At 43.1% G+C, this 18,164-nt stretch overlaps 1 protein-coding gene and 1 non-coding gene across 3 annotated transcripts in view; both read left to right on the top strand.

Annotated features, from left to right (window-relative positions):
- Positions 1–10,372: 10,372 nt before the first annotated feature.
- The window catches only part of EPC2 (enhancer of polycomb homolog 2), a 127,960-nt gene continuing 120,168 nt past the window's right edge, over positions 10,373–18,164 (top strand). Inside the window, exon 1 of one of the 2 annotated variants that reach the window (XM_027561240.1) lies at positions 10,373–10,842. In XM_027561240.1, the coding sequence (XP_027417041.1) occupies positions 10,690–10,842 (153 nt within the window). In that variant the 5' untranslated portion in view covers positions 10,373–10,689. The remainder of the gene's footprint in view (positions 10,843–18,164) is intronic. The other variant, XM_027561247.1, reaches the window with a different exon arrangement.
- On the top strand, positions 16,763–16,869 carry LOC113881891. The gene has a single exon (XR_003508197.1). It is a non-coding gene; the product is annotated as a U6 spliceosomal RNA (small nuclear RNA).

The following is an 18,164-nucleotide window of genomic DNA, read 5'->3' as shown; positions in this document are numbered from 1 at the left end:
AGTTTGAGTAAACTCTGAGAGTTGGTGATGGACAGGGAGGCCTGGCGTGCTGCAGTCCATGGGGTCACAGAAAGTCAAACATGACTGACCGACTGAACTGAACTGAAATGAATTACTTTACAATATTGTAGTGGTTTTTGCCATACATTGACATGAATCAGCCATGGGTGTACATGTGTCCCCCATCCTGAACCTCCCTCCCACCTGCCTCCCCATCCCATCCCTCAGAGTCGTCCCAGTGCACCGAACCTGGACTGGCGATCTATTTCACATATGGTAATATACATGTTTCAATGCTATTCTCTCTAATCATCCCACCCTTGCCTTCTCCCACAGAGTCTAAAAGTCTGTACTTAATATCTGTGTCTCTCTTGCTGTCTCGCTTATAGAGTCATCATTACCATATTTCTAAATTCCATATATATGCGTTCAGACACAACTGAGCAACTGAATTGAACTGACTACTGTATTGGTGTTTTTCTTTCTGACTTACTTCACTCTGTATAATAGGCTCCAGTGTCATCCACATCATTAGAACTGATTCAAATGCATTCTTTTTAATAGCTGAGTAATATTCCATTGTATATATGTACCACAGCTTTCTTATCCATTCATCTGCCGATAGGCATTTAGGTTGCTTCCATGTCCTGGCTATTATAAACAGTGCTGCGATGAACATTGGGGGTACACGTGTCTCTTTCAGTTCTGGTTTCCTCAGTGTGTATGCCCAGCAGTGGGATTGCTGGGTCATATGGCAGTTCTATTTCCAGGTTTTTAAGCAATCTCCACACTGTTCCCCATAGTGGCTGTACTAGTTTGCATTCCCACCAACAGTTTAAGAGGGTTCCCTTTTCTCTGCACCCTCTCCAGCATTTATTGTTTGTAGACTTTTTGATAGCAGCCATTCTGACTGGTATGAGATGGTACCTCATTGTGGTTTTGATTTTCATTTCTCTGATAATGGGTGATGTTGAGCATCTTTTCATGTGTTTGTCAGTATATCTTTTTTGGAGAAATGTCTATTTAGTTATCTGGCCCATTTTTTGATTGGGTCATTTATTTTTCTGGTATCGAGCTGTATGAGCTGCTTGTATATTTTTGAGATTAATTCTTTGTCAGTTGCTTCATTTGCTATTATTTTCTCCCATTCTGAAGGCTGTGTTTTCAGCTTGCTTATAGTTTCCTTCATTGTGCAAAAGCTTTTAACTTTAATTAGGTCGCATTTGTTGTTTTTTAATCCATCTATCTAGAATTATTATTATGATTTAACCAATACAGAGTGGCTGATGAACTAGTAAGTAAGGATTTCTCTCCACCACCACCCCCTTCCCTGAAATCTCATTTCCTCACTAGAGGGAATATTTCCAGAGAATAGTCCAGGATTATCTATGCCTAAAATAGATTTCAAGTGTTGTTTTCTTTGGTTAACCACTCAGCATGTTTTAAACAGCTGGTAATATTGCGTACATGTGATGCAACATACCATACAGGCCATTTCAGCCCCAAGAAATAGAGAAGTAGTAAGAGAAAGGATCAAGAAGGTCATTAGAGTCTTCAAGCCAAGCTCTAGGACCAAGTTATGTTGCTGTTGTTGTTGTTTAGTCACTCAGTCATGTCCAACTCTTTGTGACCCGATGGACTGTAGCACGCCGGGCATCCCTGTCTTTCACCATCTCCTGGAGCTTGCTTAAACTCATGTCCATTGAGTCACTGATGCCATCCAACCATCTGTCCTCTGTCGTTCCCTTCTCCTCTTGCCTTCAGTCTTTCCCAGCATCAGGGTCTTTTCTAATGAGTTGGCTCTCATTAGAAAGCTCCAATACTTTGGCCACCTGATGGCTTTAGCGTCAGTCCTTCCAATGAATATTCAGGGTTGATGTCCTTTAGGATTGATCTTCTTTCAGTCCAAGAGACTCTCAAGAGTCTTCTCCAACAATACAATTTGAAAGCATCAATTCTTCAGCACTCAGCCTTCTGTATGGTCCAGCTCTCACATCTACGCATGACTACTGGAAAAAACCATAGTTCTGACTATACGGACATTTGTTGGCAAAGTAAACCAAGCTATCACTGCCCACAAATTAGTGGAGGGCATCCACCAGGTGGAGGAAATTGGCCTTCAAACTGCTGTCCAGGGGAGGGGCGGGAGGATTAAGAGGGAAGGCGATATACACTTATGACTGATTCAAGTTGTTCTATGGCAGAAACCAACACAACCCTGTAAAGCAATTTTCCTCCAATTTAAAAAATAATGATGTCCATTTCCACAGTCCCTTTAAGTTATCCTAAAATGTCCTGTTAAGTTATCCTAAAATGCCCAGGTCATCTGTAGGCATGGCTTGTGTGCCAGCCCTAAGGGGAATGCCCGCTGCTGCGAAGGACTGCAGAGTAGATGAGTGTGGAAGATGTGCAACTTGGTACAAAAGCATCTATACACAAAGCTAGAGAACAAAGCTGCCCAACAGTTGTTGCCACCAACTAGAGGACAACCTTTATGTGGATGCAGGATGCAGCAACACCCTTCTTCCACCCTACCTCCCCACACCATCTAACCTGAGAGAGCACGCCTGTCTTGTTATGCAAAGGCAGAATTACCTCTAGGCCCATCCAGTGAATGCGTCTCCCAGGTGGCACAGCGGTAAAAGAATCCACCTCCCAATGCAGGAGACACAGAGACGCGGTTTGATTCCTGGGTCAGGAAGATCCCCTGAGGAGAGCTTGGCAACCCACTCCAGTATTCTCGCCTGGGAAATCCCATGGATAGAGGAGCCTGGTGGGCTACAGTCCATGGGGTGGCAAAGAGTCGGACACAACTTAGCAACTGAACAACAACCCTTAGCTCACTGCAAGAGCAGTGGGGACAGATGCTGATTTGTACACTGGTCCTTGTTAAACTCTTTTCTTTCCAAAAAAGAATGTTAACTCTATCCTCCACAACAGTCATTTAACGGTGCCCGTAACTGGGCACTCAGAAGAGCCACGCTTCAGGCAATTGCAATAGAGCCACAGTTTTGAGCTCTCAGTCACAGAGTATATCAGGACACAGTTGAGAGAAAAACACTATTCAAGGAGAATTGCTTGGATGCCAAGGAGTTCCTTCATCCTCTGAGATCTGCATGGGGTGTGGCTCATGGCCTCAGACATGCAGATACACTCTAACCCTTGCAGGATTGCTTATGCTGAATTGCAAATGAAGCCATTGGCTTATATGGAAAGTTACTAAAAGAAACAGCCTGGTGGATACCCCTTTTGTGTCAGTTGTAAAGATGCTGTTGAGGTGTCTTTCATACCACCTAGTTGCACTATTTGTGACCTCTTGGATATTTTAACTCAGGCCAGGAAGAATTATAAATCTTCTGAGTAATCATTTTATCTAATGGACATTATGACCTGGAAGTTGCCAAGGTTCTCTATTTTCACATGACTAGGAAACTTACAGCCCAAATGTTATCTTAGCATATTTTTAGCTACTCTCAAAACTCATTTGAAACTCTGTCTAAAACAAGGTAAGGGGGTGTAGGTGAGTCAGTAACTATCTAGGTAATTATTTTATTTCAATATTTTCTGTTTTCTTTCTGCCAAAGTCACCATTAATAACTGATGAAAGGCAAGCAGAGCTGCTTTCTAATCTGTTTCCCTTTCTGCCTCCTAAGAAGTCACTCTGGAGTTTAGGGGATTCTCAATATGTTGATACCAGGAACTTTTCTTAGGAAATAAGTCACTTTGATCTTAGGAGCAAAAATATAAGGTCAATAACATGTGCATGCATGCTAAGTCACTTCAGTTGTGTCCAATTCTGTGCAGCCCTATAGACTGAAGCCTGCCAGGCTCCTCTATCCATGGGATTCTCCAGGCAAGAATACTGGAGTGGGTTGCCTTGCCCTCTTCCAGGGGATCTTCCTGACTCAGGGATTGAACCCACATCTTTTATGTCTCCTGCACTGGCAGGTGGGCTCTTTACCACTAGAACCAGCTGGGAAGTGTGTGGCTGTTACTAAATCAATTCACTCATTTTCTTTAATTCAGGATTCTAACTGCATATTCCATTCACAAATCTGTGTTTATAAACATCAGTCTTTTGGTGGTGGGAGAGAGAAAAAATAGGTAAAGGAAGCCACATTTAGAATAGCAACCCAAGGTTCCTAACAATGGACTCCTCTCGTTTAACACTTTGGACCCCAGAGAGCTCAATGCCTCACTTGCTGACATATGCCAGCACATCAATGAAACTGGACTGCCCTTACAAGGAGAGAGAAGCCACCTTCCAAATTCCTTTCAGAGATGCTCGAGGAGAAAAGGATGCGCCGGTGGAGGATGCGAGGGAAGACAACTGAAAAGAAGAGATGTTACAGGAGACCTAAACCAACAGGAGATGTGAACCTGAAGCTCCAGAGCCCCAGATTCTTCATTCCAACTCCCCACCTCCTAACATGAAAGGTCCAGCCAGTTCCATGGATCTAACAGAGGCTTTGACTGAATGGCAGCTGTGCTGAGTTTAAAGTGTGGAATTTCCCAAGGGCAAGGTAGCTAGGTTGGAAAGGATCCTATCTTACCTCCTGTGGCGTTGCTCTAACAACTGTTTCTCTGTTTCAAACTTAGCACTTAATCAAAATAAGTAAGACCATAATCATCACCTCTGTGGAACCTTGTGGCTCTCAGGAACCCAGAGTCCTAAAGTTAAATCTATACCGCTTACTTGCTGTTTGGACACAAGTAATTGTCCTCGTCAGATTCATTAGCTTTGTCACAGGAGATTTACTTATTTCTGGTGTCTGTCCAGAAGTTTGAGTGAGCAGCGTCAATCTATTCCATGTGTGGGGCACTGGGTGTGTTTTCTGGTCAGGGTGGGGCAACAAATGAGACAGGCTGTTAGTGTGATTGAAAACTGAGTGTCGTGGACCCTGTGGAGCTATGTGTTTCCAAATCTGTTTCATTACATCTGTCTCATTTTTTCTTTGGTTACTAAAATACAGAGCTATGGGCTGATTATTTTTGAGTCTATCTGGATCCTTTGTGGAACTTGGGAAGTAAATCGTCAGCTTATACACAAGGTGGCACCCTGTGATTCCAACCAGGTCTGAGAGGAACGTTGCTGCTAAGAGACAGAACCGTAGCTGCATATTTTTATTTAGTGTCTGGATTTCCCACTGTGGGAATATAAAGGTGGAAGTAGATGTTTGGGGGTATCACCTCCGAATGCAATCTCTGTCTCTATATCTCCAACATTCAGAGTTGCAGCAGTCAAGGGCTCTGGAACCAGGGGGCTGATTCCAGTTGACTGTGATGAATGCAAACCCCACATTCAGATTACATATGGAAAACAAGGAAGCTTTATGGGTACTGGGCTCATTCCTGGCAATATAAGGGGGAGGGGAGGGGATGCAGTTCACATACCAATCCAATTAACTTTCAATTGGGTTTGCTGAAATAAGGGGCCAATTAGAAAGAACATGACATTTACAAAACTCTGGAGTAGTTGAATAGCAACTGTGTTTGCTAGTTTTAAGATTTCTTTCAAAAAGTAATTTGTTCATTACTTCGAAGCTGCCTGCCCTGATCATAGTATGGGGAAGTGGAAACTGGAATATAATCGCAATTCTTACAGTTACTTGACCTTTATTGAGTTGACTACATTTAGAAGTAGTTTTATTTTGATACGGCTTTAAAACTATAACTAATTCTTGGGTGTTTATATATTACATTTGCTTGACCAAATGCATGTCTTTTGAAATTGGTCCAGTGCATATTTCAAATGGACTGATTTTAGAATTACTATATTCAGTTCATTGTGCATGGAAATTAAAATAGACTATTAGGCTGCACAATCATTTGAAACAGGTTTTGAGAAAGACATTTTATAACAGGCTGTACTTCAAAAGTTGAAAAATATTTTCTGTTTAACAAGTGTATGGGTATTCAACAAATAGATTTGAAATAAACTTTATGAAAAATAATATACAAATAATATACAAATAAAAGCTACTTTCCAAATGTGAAACAGAGCCATTCTGGTTTGGGAACTGAATTTGAAGCCAAGAAAACACAGGCTGCATCTCACTTGAAAAGTCTATTGTGTTATTCACCTCAAACTGTTTTATTCCCAGATCTGTAATCATTACCTATGGTGGGGCAAGAAGAAAATGGAGATTAGGAGGGGAAATGTGCTACATGGTAAAAGAAAAAGAACAAAACAGGTACTACAGCAAAAACCCATTCCTGCAATAGAATTTCAGATTTCAAAAGAGTTTCTTCAAATTTCTTTAATTGGTTCTAAAATTCCTAGGCCCAAAGGGTGGAAGCTGAAGAGCCAGTTAGGCCATAAGAGCAGATACTGGTGTGCGTGCATGCCAAGTCACTTCAGTCGTGTCTGACTCTGTGTGACCCTAGGGACTGTAGCCCACCAAGCTTCTCAGTCCAAGGGATTCTTCAGGCAAGAATATTGGAGTGGGTTGCCATGCCTTCTTCCAGAGGATCTTCTCAACCCAGGAAGATTAAACCCGGTCTTTTAAGTCTCCTGTACTGGCAGGTGGGTTCTTTACCACTAGTGCCACCTGGGGCTAAATCAGGTGACAGGCTAATAAGATATGTGAACTCCAAGCTAGAGTGGAATGGCCTGTGTCACTGAATTTCTTCAGGAAATTCAGTTCAGTTCAGTGGCTCAGTTGTGTCCGACTCTTTGTGACCCCATGAACCGCAGCATGCCAGGGCTCCCCGTCCATCACCAACTTCCAGAGTCTACCCAAACCCATGTCCATCGAGTCGGTGATGCTATCCAACCATCTCATCCTCTGTCGTCCCCTTCTCCTCCTGCCTTCAATCTTTCCTAGCATCAGAGTCTTTTCAAATGAGTCAGCTCTTCACATCAGGTGGCCAAAGTATTGGAGTTTCAGCTTCAACATCAGTCCTTCCAATGAACACCCAGGACTGATCTCCTTTAGGATGGACTGGTTGGATCTCCTTGCAGTCCAAGGGACTCTCAAGAGTCTTCTCAGCACCACAGTTCAAAAGCATCAATGCTTCAGAGCTCAGCTTTCTTTACAGTCCAACTCTCACATCCATATATGACCACTGGAAAAATCATAGCCTTGACTAGATGGACCTTTGTTGGCAAAGTAACGTCTCTGCTTTTGAATATGCTGCCTAGGTGGTCATAACTTTCCTTCCAAGGAGTGAGCGTCTTTTAATTTCATGGCTGCAATCATCATCTGCAGTGATTTTGGAGCCCCCAAAAATAAAGTCTGACACTGTTTCCACTGTTTCCCCATCTATTTCCCATGAAGTGATGGGACCAGATGCCATGATCTTCGTTTTCTGAATGTTGAGTTCTAAGCCAACTTTTTCACTCTCCTCTTTAACTTTCATCAAGAGGCTTTTTAGTTCTTCTTCACTTTCTGCCATAAGGGTGGTGTCATCTACATATCTGAGGTTATTGATATTTCTCCCGGCAATCTTGATTCCAGCTTGTGCTTCCTCCAGCCCAGCGTTTCTCATGATGTACTCTGCATATAAGTACCGGTCAACAAATATATATGGTAGGTGCTGGCTATGTATGAGGCACAGAACTGAGGATGTGTGAGTAACAAAGCAGATATTGTTCCTACCCTCCTTGAGGTTGTGGCATCCTTAGGCTCCAGGATATGCACTCTATTAGCCACTGGTTGGAAAGTCTCAGTAATTTGGATCAGCGACTTTAGAATGTTTGAACAGTCAGTATCAAAGAGCTGGGATAACAGGGTGGCACTGCTAAGAAAACAGGAGTTTTGAAGTCAGGCTAGACCTGGATTTGAACCCACTTCTGCAAGTTATTAGTGTTGAAATTTGCCAAACTTTTTGAGGCTCAGTTTCCTTATTAGTAAAACTGTAATGGTTCTTCAGAGAGCTATATTGAAAATTAACTGGGATTCAATTAAAGTGCAATTATTTGAGGTAATAAAGTACCCCTAGAGTGGCTGGTCTAGTTGTTTTCCCTACTTTCTTCAATTTAAGTCTGAATTTGGCAATAAGGAGTTCATGATCTGAGGGATGGGGGGCAAGAGAAGGGGATGCCAGAGAATGAGATGGCTGGATGGCATCACCGACTCGATGGATATGAGTTTGAGTGAACTCCGGGAGTTGGTGATGGATAGGGAGGCCTGGCGTGCTGCAATTCAGGGGGTCACAAAGAGTCGGACATGACTGAGTGACTGAACTGAACTGAAGAGTGGCTGGTATACAATAGATACTCAGTATTTCCTTTTTTGAGAGTAGCAATAAATATAGGGTATAGAAGAAAGTTAGATGTGCCAGATAAAAGACTGGGTGACTAATATCTTCAACCATTGCTTCCCCTCACCCTTCTCAGGCTTGACTCCAATGCTGACCTCCTCCCAGTAACATCTTGTTCTTCCTTGCAGAGAACTGACCTGTTCCAGAGGGTAACACTTGGATCAGGACATGCCCATAAGATGAGGAAGGTATCACTTACAAGAAGTGAGTCACTGAACCTCCACTGTTTTCAGCAACAAAGTGGATGGAAAACCTCAAACCCCACTGAGCATGCCTGAATTCTTGCTGGGTGAAGGGATTAGACTATGCCAGGCAATCTGTATCCACCATTTTGCCTTCCCAGGGGGAGGTGGAGAGAAAAGGGAGGAGTTCAGGCAGGAAAAAGAGAGGAGAGTAAGTAGATGATCTGAGAGAAAGTGGAGGAAGAGATGGAGCTTTGATGTCACATACAAATGACTAGGAGTAAGTTTTTTTTTCTCTTCTGCTGCTGCTGCTAAGTCACTTCAGTCGTGTCCGACTCTGTGCGACCCCAAAGAGGGCAGCCCACCAGGCTCCTCTGTCCCTGGGATTCTCCAGGCAAGAACACTGGAGTGGGTTGCCATTTCCTTCTCCAATGCGTGAAAGTGAAAAGTGAAAGTGAAATCGCTCAGTCGTGTCCTACTCTTCGCGCCCATGGACTGCAGCCTACCAGGCTCCTCCTCCATCCATGGGATTTTCCAGGCAAGAGTACTGGAGTGGGGTGCCATTGCCTTCTCCATTTTTTCTCTTCTAGATGTCTGCAAACTATCTACTTTCTCTGAGTTAGGAAAGATATTTATCAATTATTAAAAAATGGCAAAATGTTACACTCTTCCTAGGAATTTTGTAGGAAAACTGTAATGCTTAAAGTCTAACCAAGGAACTCAGTTAAATGAGACTGATGTCAACAATAGCTGGTGCTTATTTGAGCCAGCTGGATTTTCTCTCCTCTTTAGAACTTTCTCTAACTGTTCAGGCTTAAAAAGTCTCCTTTCTCTGAACTCTCCTGGCAATCAGGGTTTGTGCGACTCATTTGGTAATTAATCATGTCTACTGCCGTGTGTCATCACCTATATAGTTTTCTTCAAGTGATCAATTTTTCTTTTCTTTTTTACTGCCATTCTTCATTTTGCTTTCTGGTTGCCCTGCTCTTCAATTATTTACATCTCTTATTGTTATTCATCTTTCCAACCTTTCTGCCATCCCATCAATGTCAAAGTTGCACGAAGAACTTTATATCTCAAACTTCTTTGCGCCTTCCACAGCACCAATATTTTGCACAGACCTGTCACTTGGGAAATGTGTGCTGCCTTGGTTAAATTTTATAAGGTTAATTTTTAAGAACTCTAGTTTTGAAATTAGAAGTATCTATCGTCACTACATAATTCTCTGAAGTTTGGGAGACAGGTTCAAGTGCACTTGTTGCATCTGGCAGTCTCAAACGTTAACCCTCACTGCAGGCGTTAGCATCCTCCCTGCGAAAGCGAGGATGCCTTACCTTGGAGAGCTCTTTCGGTCAGGTACCGAAGAGAGGATGCAGGGAACAGGACTGGGGCCATGTGAGTTTTCCGGGTGGGCGAGACCCGGCAGGTCTGTGCCCCTCGGAGTGGGGAGAAGAAATGAACCTTTCACACTTCTCAGGGCTGTACGAATCGGAGAATGCGAATGATCCGGCGCTCGAGGCGCCTTAGAGATAAGCTCTTCCTAAGTACAGGCGCGGTGGGGCAGTTGTGGCTCCTGTTGACATCTTCCCTTCCCGCTTCAGCATAATCCCGCTGCTCAGTGCGGCTGTTCTGCGCGGCGCCTTCCTCGGGGTACCCAGCGAGCGGGGTGTCGGGGCCGCGGAGGCAGAGGCGCACGCTCAGGGGGCGCGGGTTAACTTGCGCACCTGGCACCTGCCACACGGCGAGAGCGCGGGCTGCCGAGCAGAGGGCGGCCGTCGCCGCCACCCCCTTTCTCCGGAGCGGCCGGAGCCTGAGCACGCTCCCGCGGGCCGGCCGCGCAGCGGAGAGAGTGGGTGGGCAGGCGAGGGAGGGGAAGGGAGAGGAAGGAGGGAGGGAGGGAGAGGGCGAGGCGCGTCCCCGCGGCGGGGGCGCGCTCTCGCGCGGGCTGCCGGGATCGCTCGCCGCCGCTGTGGTAATGTCCGCCATGTTGGCCATGGCGCAGGGAGCGGATCGGGCGGGCGAGCGGCGGATCTAGTGTGTGGAAGCGGCCGCGGGCGGCGGGGGGCTGTTTTCGGGCGGGGTGGGCGCCCATGCTGTGGCCGGGGGCAGTGAGGAGGAGGAGGAGGAGCGGGCCGGCCGCGCTGCACTGAGGAAGGAGGTGGAGGAGGCGGCGGGAGTCCTCCCCCCCTCCCCGCCCGCCCCGCCGCCGCCGCCCGGGCTGTTCCTGTGAGGCGGGGAGACAATGAGTAAACTCTCCTTCCGAGCGCGGGCGCTGGACGCCGCCAAACCGCTGCCTATCTACCGCGGCAAGGACATGCCTGATCTCAACGACTGCGTCTCCATCAACCGGGCCGTGCCCCAGATGCCCACCGGGATGGAGAAGGAGGAGGAATCGGTAGGGACTCGAGTGTTTATTACCCCCCCTTCTCTCCTCCCCCCTCCCCTTTGTCAGTCGGGCCTCGCCATTCACAGAGCGCTTTACGCTCGCTGGAGGGCGCCGCTGCCGCTCCAGCGCATGGGACCCTACGCCGGCGGAGTAGCGTAAACCCTTTCGGCCGGCGCAGCACCCGCCCGCGGCCGCCATGTTGTTGCGTCCCAGTGTTGTGATTAGCTCGCAGCGCCGCTTACGCTGCCGTAAGGGGGCCTTGCCGTAAGCGGCGGCCGGGAATGGCGCAGGGGATGTTCTGGCCGCACTTGGCGTACGGCCTCTGTTTACCTCCCCCTCCCCCCCCGCACCCGGGTGTGGGATTAATTATTAGGCAAGGGACCCTTTGGCTAGGGAAGATTGCCCCCCCCCCCCCCCCCCGACACACACACTTTTAGCTTTAGTTTCGTATTGGGTTCTCTTTGAAATGAGTTACGGAAAGTAAAGCGCTTTGAAAACAAACATCATCTTCCTCCTAGCAAGGTAATCTCGTTTTTCGGCCCTCGTTCGTGCAGAGGGATGGAGGTGATGGTGCAGCACTGCGGCGGGAGAGGGCGGGGGCCGCGACTAGTAGCAGGATGTAGCGTTAGAAAGCCGCTGACCGGCTAACTCTGTGGCCGGAGCTAGTCGTTTCTGCCTGCCTAGGGGGGACAGCGCCCGCTCCATGCGCTGTGTTAGAAAGGGACCGGGGATGTGCTGTCCTCGGGTCGCGTCCCCGACAATTGTCGTGGCTTGGCGGACGGGGCGGGGGCGTCTTTTAGAAGTTGAGGACCTACTGCATCCAAGGTGACAGCTGCATTTTTTTTTTTTTAATAATAGCAGTTTAGGGCAAAAATGCTTTCCCCCCGATGGTCTACATTTTGGATACGGTTGAATTTCACCTGGCTTGACAGTGTTGGTGACTCTTGGAGTGGTGTTACTTGCGTGCGAAGTTCATAGTAACTGCACCCTCAAGAATTTCTTCAATGAACCTGTGGTCCCGCCTTATTGTCAACTCCGAGTGTGTGTGGATTGGTTCTCTTGCTTCTGTGACTGTCAAAAGAAGGCCCAAGGTTTCTGTGATTGGTTTTCTCTTTTGACTATTAATATTGCAGGAAATGCTTTTATGCTTTTGATTGGCTGCTCGAGTTGTGACCTCATTATATTACCTTGCTGTTACTACTTTCTGCTGTGATTTAATCACATTTCTCGGTGTTTGATTATTTGAAAGCCTGGGCTTTCTGTAGAAAATAAGTATGTCCTCAATATCAGATGAACATTCAACTTAAAAAAAAAAATAAGATGAAAACCCAAGATGTATATTGAAGGTTTAGAGCTAAGTCTTATGTGAAAATTCTTTCTGTTTTTACGTAAAATTTGTTTCTAGCTTAGCTCAATTTTCCATAGGAAAGAAAATTAAGGGAGTTATAATATATATGAGAATTAATTTAATTGAACTTTAAGTTACATTTCTATTAATGTCATCTCCTGAAAAGAATTGGTGGCTAATGAGTCTTAGAGTATCCGTATTGTATGTTTTTACTTGGACCTTATTATTTTGGTTTGGGAAGAACTTGAGTTAAGAAACTTGTTCTAGAATGGTTAGCCCTTGGATGATATATTACTTTTTGCAGATAGTGATCAGCAACATACTTAATTATTGCTTTAGGCCCTTAGTCGCATAGGTCTTGGTATTATCTTGATTTAACAAGAAAACTTGCAGTTTAGTTCCTGCCTTAAAAATAAATGCTAAACCTCCTTAAGATCCTGTACTATTAAACTTGTCTATAAAGCTTGTGATTTTCAATCTAGAGCATGGGTGCTAATATTTATTATTTTCAGTAATCTGCTTCAACTGCCCGATTTTAGGGAAGAAGAAATCCAGTTTCTGATAGAACTAGAGTTGAAACTCAGGACTTCTGACTCTGTCCTGTCCTTTTTGCTTCTTTAACGTTACAAGTGAAAGTTCTAAAAATAAAAACTGAGCAAATCCTAACAGTTAAGATTTTAAGTCTAGGGTCTTTTGCTTCCCAGAATGTCCAGTTGGGATGTTTTTTCTTTTTCTTCTTTAGCAATCCATTGCCATAACCAGTTGGCAACCTTGTCTCATTCTTTTTCTTTTTTAAATTAAAATATAGGTCAGAAGACTTGTATTTTCATGAATAATAGCCAATTCAGTTCTTCTGGTCTTATTTATAGGACTTATGTTATTAAGCATAATTATTTGTTCATTAAATGTGTATGTGTGTGTGTGTGTGTATGTATGTACATATGTATCATGGTCAGTATGTGTGCTTATATCTGACTCTTTGTGACTCCATGGACTGTAGCCCCCCAGGCTCCTCTGTCCATAAATTCCCCAGGCAGAAATATGGGAGTGGGTTGACATTTCCTCCTCAAGGGGATCTTCTCAACCCAGTGATGGAACCTGCATCTCCTGAGTCTCCTGCATTAGCAGGTGGATTCTTTGCTACTGCGCCACCTGGGAAGCCCATACAAGCAACAATAAAATAACAATTTCGTGAATGTTTCACTTGTGTTTCAACTTCTGTTATCAAAATACTCTAACTAGTTCCTTTAAGAAGTATGTTCTTTTTAATCACATAACTTCTTTTTAAAAACCCAAGGAAAACCTCAGCTTTCGGATTTATAATTGTTTCTTGGCATTTCTACATCATCTGTAGTATGACCTCTTCTGCTTGGTTGGTAGTATCCTTTGACTTCACTTTATAAACTTCATGGATCTGCTATCCCCACACCCTAACACCCCCCAGCCTTAAAGTTAAGGACTGTCTCTATTTAGCTGTTTGAATGTCATTAAACTTTGTGTAGTTATTAACTCAGTTTTGAGTTACATTTAATAATACCTAGGTGAGGTGGTCTAGGTGTTCTTCGGTCCTGGAGCATTCGGTCATAGCTGACTGTATTCATTCTTTTAGCTCGGCTCCTTTGGACATAGAGGCATACTTGCTTTCTTCCCTTTTTTTATTCTCATTGTTTTTGCCTAAGGTCTCCCAGTTGGTGTCCTTTTATAATTCAGTTTCTGTAGTGTTTCTCATGGCATTTGCCTAGGTCAGATACTGTAAATTTAGGTTTACCTGGAATCTAAACAACTGGAAAGATTAGGTGATTCATATTCTGCTACCTTTCCAGGAGTGTTGTACAGTGATAGTTGATTTTAACAATAGCTGCCATTTTTTGAATACTTAAGCCACAGTTACTATGCTGAGAACTTTATATATGTTGGTTCATTTAATCCTCTTTAAAATCACCTTTTTGAGATATAATCTGTATAAAGTAAAACATACCCATTTAAGGCATAGGGTTCAATTGAATTTCAACAAGTGTGTGCACCCATGGAAGCATCATCACAATCAAGATATAGGAATATATCAATTATCCTAAAAGTACCCTTTTGCTCCTGTGGAAGTCTGTCCCTTTAGTAGTTCTGAGCTTTCTTTCACTGCTGGTTAGTTTTGCCTTTTTGAGAATTTCATGTAAATGCAGTCATATGTTTTCTTGTGTTTGGCTTCTTCTGCTCAGTGTGATGCATTAAAGCTTCATTCCTGTTGTGTGTATTAGCTCACTTACTGAATATGGAGTAGTATTTCAGTGAATTGATATGGTGTAATATATTCATTCATCTATCTATTGCTGTATATTTGAGTTATTTCTAGTTTTTGGTTTTCATTTAATCCTTGTAACAGCCCTGAAGGTCTCACTGCTGATAACTGGCAAGACTAGAATTCAAACTACTTAATGTTACAAAAGCCCATTCTCATAACCACGGTGCTTCATATTGACTTCTTATAGAACCCTGAATTATCTTCTGAACTGTTATTAAGTTCATTACAGTTTCTGTGAATAATTTTTGCTTTTTGTAATTACAGGGAACTTTAAAAGGTGATACTGATTTTATTGGAATATTATTAAGAAACACAGTTTTTCATCACTTAACTTTTGCTGTAGGCCTTTCCCATTCCCCACCCCCACCCCACCCCCCACTTTTTTTTTCTTAGAAATCTGTTAACTTTTTTCTCCCTGTATTGGCACCATTATGTTTGTGTGTTTGTGGTATCTTAAGCATGTAAGAAAGTTGTCACAAACTATTCTATTATTTAGATTTTCTCCTAAGCAGTTGCAACCTTTGTAAGGCCAAGGATCTTTGCATATTTTGTTCATTAATATACTCCAGTTGCCCGAAACTTCGCCTTAGTATGTAATATATACTTGATAAATGTATGCTTGTTGAGTGTTGGATGAGCTTCTGTTTCTATAGCAAGAGCTGAACAGGAGCTCTGGGTGTGTATAATTCATTAGCGGAATTTGTTATTCTTCCAAATACTCCTTTTGGTTTCTTACTTTGAAACTGTGTATCATTCAAGGGATAGATCTGATAGAGTGCCTGAAGAACTATGGATGGAGGATCGTGACATTGTACAGGAGACAGGGATCAAGACCATCCCCAAGAAAAAGAAATGCAAAAAGGCAAAATGGTTGTCTGAGGAGGCCTTACAAATAGCTGTGAAAAGAAGAGAAGCGAAAGGCAAAGGAGAAAAGGAAAGATATACCCATTTGAATTCAGAGTTCCAAGGAATAACAAGGAGAGATAAGAAAGCCTTCCTCCAGGATCAGTGCAAAGAAACAGAGGAAAACAATAGAATGGAAAAGACTAGAGATCTCTTCGAGAAAATTAGAGATACCAAGGTAACATTTCATGCAAAGATGGGCTCAATAAAGGACAGAGATGGTATGGACCTAACAGAAGCAGAAGATATTAAGAAGAGGTGGCAAGAATACACAGAAGAACTGTACAAAAAAGATCTCCATGATCCAGATAATCACAATGGCGTAATCACTCACCTAGAGCTAGACATCCTGGAATGAGAAGTCAAGTGGGCCTCAGGAAGCATCACTGAGAACAAAGCTAGTAGAGGTGATGGAATTCCAGTTGAGCTATTTCAAATCCTGAAAGATAATGCTATGAGAGTGCTGCACTCAGTATACCAGCAAATTTGGAAAACTCAGCAGTGGCCACAGGACTGGAAAAAGTCAGTTTTTATTCTAATCCCAAACAAAAGCAGTGCCAAAAAATGCTCAAACTACCGCACAATTGTACTCATCTCACATGCTAGCAAAGTAATGGTCAAAATTCTCCAAGCCAAGCTTTAACAGTACGTGAACCGTGAACTTCCAGATGTTCAAGCTGGAGTTAGAAAAGGCAGAGGAACCACAGATCAAATTGCCGACATCCAATGGATCATCGAAAAAGCAAGAGAGTTCCAGAAAAACATCTATTTCTGCTTTATTGACTATGCCAAAGCCTTTGACTGTGTGGATTACAACAAACTGGAAAATTGTTCAAGAGATGGGAATACCAGACCACCTGACCTGCCTCTTGAGAAATCTATATGTAGGTCAAGAAGCAACAGTTAGAACTGGACATGGAACAACAGACTGGTTCCATATCGGGAAAGGAGTATATCAAGACTGTATATTGTCACCCTGCTTATTTAATTTCTATGCAGAGTACATCATGAGAAATGCCAGGCTGGAAGAAGCACAAGCTGGAATCAAGTTTGCTGGGAGAAATATCAATAACGTCAGATATGCAGATGACACTACACTTATGGCAGAAAGCGAAGAAGAACTAGAGAGCCTCTTGATGAAAATGAAAGTGGAGAGTGAAAAAGTTGGCTTAAAACTCAACATTCAGAAAACCAAGATCATGGCATCTGGTCCCATCACTTCATGGGAAATAGATGGGGAAACAGTGGAAACAGTGCTGACTTTATTTTTGGGGGCTCCAAAATCACTGAAGATGGTGATTGCAGCCATGAAATTAAAAGACACTTACTCCTTGGAAGGAAAGTTACGACCAACCTAGACAGCATATTAAAAAGCAGAGACAGTGCTCGCTTCGGCAGCACATATACTAAAATTGGAACGATACAGAGAAGATTAGCATGGCCCCTGCGCAAGGATGACACGCAAATTCTTGAAGCGTTCCATATTTTTTACCTGTGTCAGATTCATTTTGATATTTGGCAAAACTAATACAATTATGTAAAGTTTAAAAATAAAATAAAATTAAAAAAAAAAAAAAAAAGCAGAGACATTACTTTGCCAACAAAGGTCCGTTTAGTCAAGGCTATGGTCTTTCCAATAGTCATGTATGGATGTGAGAGTTGGACTGTAAAGAAAGCTGAGCGCTGAAGCATTGATGCTTTTGAACTGTCATGCTGGAGAAGACTCTTGAGAGTCCCTTGGACTGCAAGGAGATCCAACCAGTTCATCCTAAAGGAAATTAGTCCTGAATACTCACTGGAAGGACTGATGCTGAAGCTCCAATACTTTGACCCCCTTGATGCGAAGAACTGATTCATTGGAAAAGACCCTGATTATGGAGGAGAAGAGGATGACAGGATAAGATGGTTGGATGGCATCACTGACTTGATGGACATGAGTTTGAGTGAACTCTGGGAGTTGGTGATGGACAGGAAGGCCTGGCGTGCTGTGGTTCATGGGGTCGCAAAGAGTCAGACATGACTGAGGGACCGAACTGAACTGAAATCTTTTTATTTCCTCTTAAGTCAAAGGATTCTTTTAAGTACAGAATTTTTTGCACATAGTGTAGCTGCAGTATTGGCGTTTATATTGTGTTAATTATGCCTCTCATTGGTGTATGTAGCTTTGTGTAAAATACTTCCTCACATCAGAGTGAGCCAAAATCTACATGAAGCACGTGATCCACTTATATTTTTTTTAACAAGACCATGACTGGTTTGAATTGCCATTTCTACCCACATGTTAGTTGCCTAATTTTTGTCATCTTAATATTTTAAGTGATATTTTGATTGATAGGATCAGAGTATATTCATTTTTCTACCATTTTTGGTACTGATGTATTTCATGTTTCATAATAGGGGAGTTCACGAATATAAAATACAATTTTGTAGATGATATTGTAAAAATATTACATGTTTATTTTTTCAGCAAAAGCAAATATTGGCCAGATATAGTGTAAGTGCCAGGTTTTATCTAAATAAGATATTGGATAACTAAACAGGTCTGAATATTCGAAGTGTATGGACTGTTGTGTGCTAAAGTGTTAGGATTTAAAGAAACATACAATACAGATCTTGCCTTAGGGAATTTGAATGAGTCATAAAGTCACCCTAAGAGACATTTAAAAGAGTTAAAAAAAAAGTGAAATGTTAGTATAGTTAATAGGAATTAAGAGTAAACCAATGCTGGAATATAGAGAAAATGCTTCTTGGAGAGAAATTTAGCAATTTGGGCTGTCAGGTTTG

Source organism: Bos indicus x Bos taurus, chromosome 2, assembly GCF_003369695.1.
Source record: "Bos indicus x Bos taurus breed Angus x Brahman F1 hybrid chromosome 2, Bos_hybrid_MaternalHap_v2.0, whole genome shotgun sequence".
NCBI classification, from domain to species: Eukaryota; Metazoa; Chordata; class Mammalia; order Artiodactyla; family Bovidae; genus Bos; species Bos indicus x Bos taurus.
This window is presented reverse-complemented; position numbering and strand designations above follow the sequence as displayed.